At 39.9% G+C, this 2,647-nt stretch overlaps 1 protein-coding gene across 2 annotated transcripts in view; it reads left to right on the top strand.

Annotated features, from left to right (window-relative positions):
• Positions 1–2,647, top strand: part of Hpgd (15-hydroxyprostaglandin dehydrogenase) — a 25,857-nt gene that overhangs the window by 10,201 nt on the left and 13,009 nt on the right. The window contains exon 1 of one of the 2 annotated variants that reach the window (XM_005368082.3): positions 305–399. The exons of the other annotated variant lie outside the window; for it this stretch is intronic. Coding sequence (XP_005368139.1) covers positions 342–399 — 58 coding nt within the window. The 5' untranslated portion in view covers positions 305–341. Of the gene's footprint in view, positions 1–304; positions 400–2,647 lie in introns of those variants that run through there. 2 annotated transcript variants of the gene reach the window in all.

The raw sequence follows: 2,647 nt of genomic DNA on the forward strand, positions 1-2,647 counted from the left end.
ACCTCCACCTCCATTTTTCCATCCCCAGGTCTCACTTCCCATAACTGGTAGGCTGCATGCCCAGAAGTAGATATGCCCAACTAAGTTTGGTGAAATTATGTAGAAATATGATAACCTACACTAATGTTAGGAAGGCAAAAATGCAAATCAGGATCAATTAAAACTTCAAAGCGTGCAAAAACGCTCACTGATTATACTTGCAGATCTCCTTATGTACCTGAGTGATCACTGTGTTTCGTATGCAAACATATGATAAAGGCTAATAGCTGTGATCACTTTTGCCATCTTTGTTTCTGGATTAGGTTTCTGTTATTGGTGGAACCTACCTTGGTTTGGATTACATGAGTAAGCAAAATGGAGGTGAAGGTGGCGTCATCATCAATATGTCTTCATTAGCAGGTAAGAACGATTCTTATTTAAACAGGAAAGTTTTCTTACTAGTAATGTGAACCACAAAAGTCAATCTGTGAAGTTTGTGAATCTCAAGACAAGATTGTATTGAATCAATCTTTGTTTGCATTCTTAATGATTTTTTAGATTTTTCTGCACACAATACAGAAAAATTGAACAATGTATCTGCTACTTCTTTTCAAAGTTATCTTTACTGTGATGTTGCTTTAGTGTGTGTGTTTGTGTGTGCTTGTGTGTTTTCAGTTATTGTTTTTCAAAGATTATTTTATTTCCAAATAAGAAAACATGTAAAAAAAAATCTTTTGACAAAATGAAAACTAGTAATGTGGTATAAGCAATTTCTCATTCCCTGTGAATTTAGTAAGAATGTGTAATTTAAAAACTTGCCATCATCTCTACTAGTTGGTGTATGCTAAGCTGTTAAACAACATCCGAACACACCTGAGCTTCAAGGTACAAATTTTGACAGCATCCATATATTATCAAGGGCAAGATTCATAGTACTGGGTACCGATTCTATATACAGCAATTTGGCAAAAACCTGGCTGACAAAAGATCTTCCGCTGTATCACAGAGCTTCTAGACTTGCTTGGCAGTGGGCAGACTCTTTTCTGTCCAGTAGAAAGAAGGAAGGCACGTGGAGGTCTCATTACTGCTCTTCCACATCCACCCCACCCAAGCCTTGGCAGACCTTACTGTGCTCAAAGTCCAGTGTAGAATTTGACCTCACGGTTCATTAGCTACTTGAAATATCTGGAGAACATATGCCAAGTGTACATGAAAGGATAATGTTTCCAGTGGACAGCTGTTCTTTTGCCACACTGAAGACTGAAGGGTTGAGGCTACACAAGCAATCCAAAACTGGCTTACATTCAGAATCACGTGGTCTAGTGTCAGCTAACTACTGTATTCTTCAATGATGGCTACAAATGTGTGGAACAGCTCAGTTACACAACTATACTTCTAAAAACCCAGTCAGGGATGGATGTGTTGGAGAAGCTGAGCTAGGAGGAAGGAGGGAGTGCCCAGGGTTAAAGGACAGCTTAGCCAGCAGCAGTGTCCCATCTCAAACAAAAAAACAACAGCAAAAGGTCTAGGAATAATTCATCAGTGTTTCTAGAAAGATGCCTGTGAAGTCATAACATTTAAGAAACCTGATCATTGTTGATAGCAAGTCTAAACTCTTTATGTCCAAATATCAGGAAGACTTTAAATTACCTGCATGTTCTCAGTGTAGTAACTTCAGGATAAGAATTCACACACACACACACACACACACACACACACACACACCCCACACACACACACTGCTGTCATTTCTGCCTCCAATAGTATTGGGGGGAAAAGGAGTGGCCAGCAGTAGTATTTGGAGGTATCTTCAACTCAGAAAATCCCTGATTCTCATTCTCAGATGATGCCTGAGCCATTGTAAAAGTACCACTTATATTTATAAATATCCTTCTTTAGGAAGTCTGACATGAGACTGACATCTCATTTCTAGGCTGCTTAAAGTGAAAATTACACCCCTAATGTTATTACAAACCCAACATATAAAGCATTAAGGATAGTTGGGTTGCTCTTTCCCCTATGGCATCTTTTACAAATGCCATTGCTTCAATTTTAAGGACACACTAAAAGATCCTGTCCCAAGTGTTCCTTTTAAATGAGAGAGGTGGGATTGGTGAGTTGGCAAAGCAGCTGATCTTACAAAGATCAGAGTTCCCAGCAGCCAAATCAGGCAGTTCACAGACATCTGTAACTCTACTTCCAGAGAATCTGATGCTCTATTTTAGCCTCTGCAGGCACCTGAGAGCACACATCTGCTCTCTCTCTCTCTCTCTCTCTCTCTCTCTCTCTCTCTCTCTCTCTCTCATACATACACACAGACACACACCTGCATAAAATTAAATGTGAATCTCTATAGAAAAATAAGTGAGTTGGATAGCCTGGGTTTATAGGTCAATAGTAGATTGTTTGCTTCGTATGGTTAAAGCACTAGGTTCAATTCCTAGTATGAGAAAGAAAGCGAGAGAGGGGAAAAAAGAAGATAATATTCTATGGATATTCTCTATACAGCCAATTGAGTCAGCAAAGCTTAGAAAACCATGGACACAGCTGGGCAGTGGTGGTGCACGCTTTTAATCCCAGCACTCGGGAGGCAGAGACAGGTGGATCTCTGTGAGTTTGAGGCCAGCCTGGTCTACAAGAGCTAGTTTCAGGACAGGCTCCAAAGCTA

This window comes from Microtus ochrogaster, unplaced genomic scaffold, assembly GCF_000317375.1.
Source record: "Microtus ochrogaster isolate Prairie Vole_2 unplaced genomic scaffold, MicOch1.0 UNK28, whole genome shotgun sequence".
Lineage (NCBI taxonomy): Eukaryota > Metazoa > Chordata > Mammalia > Rodentia > Cricetidae > Microtus > Microtus ochrogaster.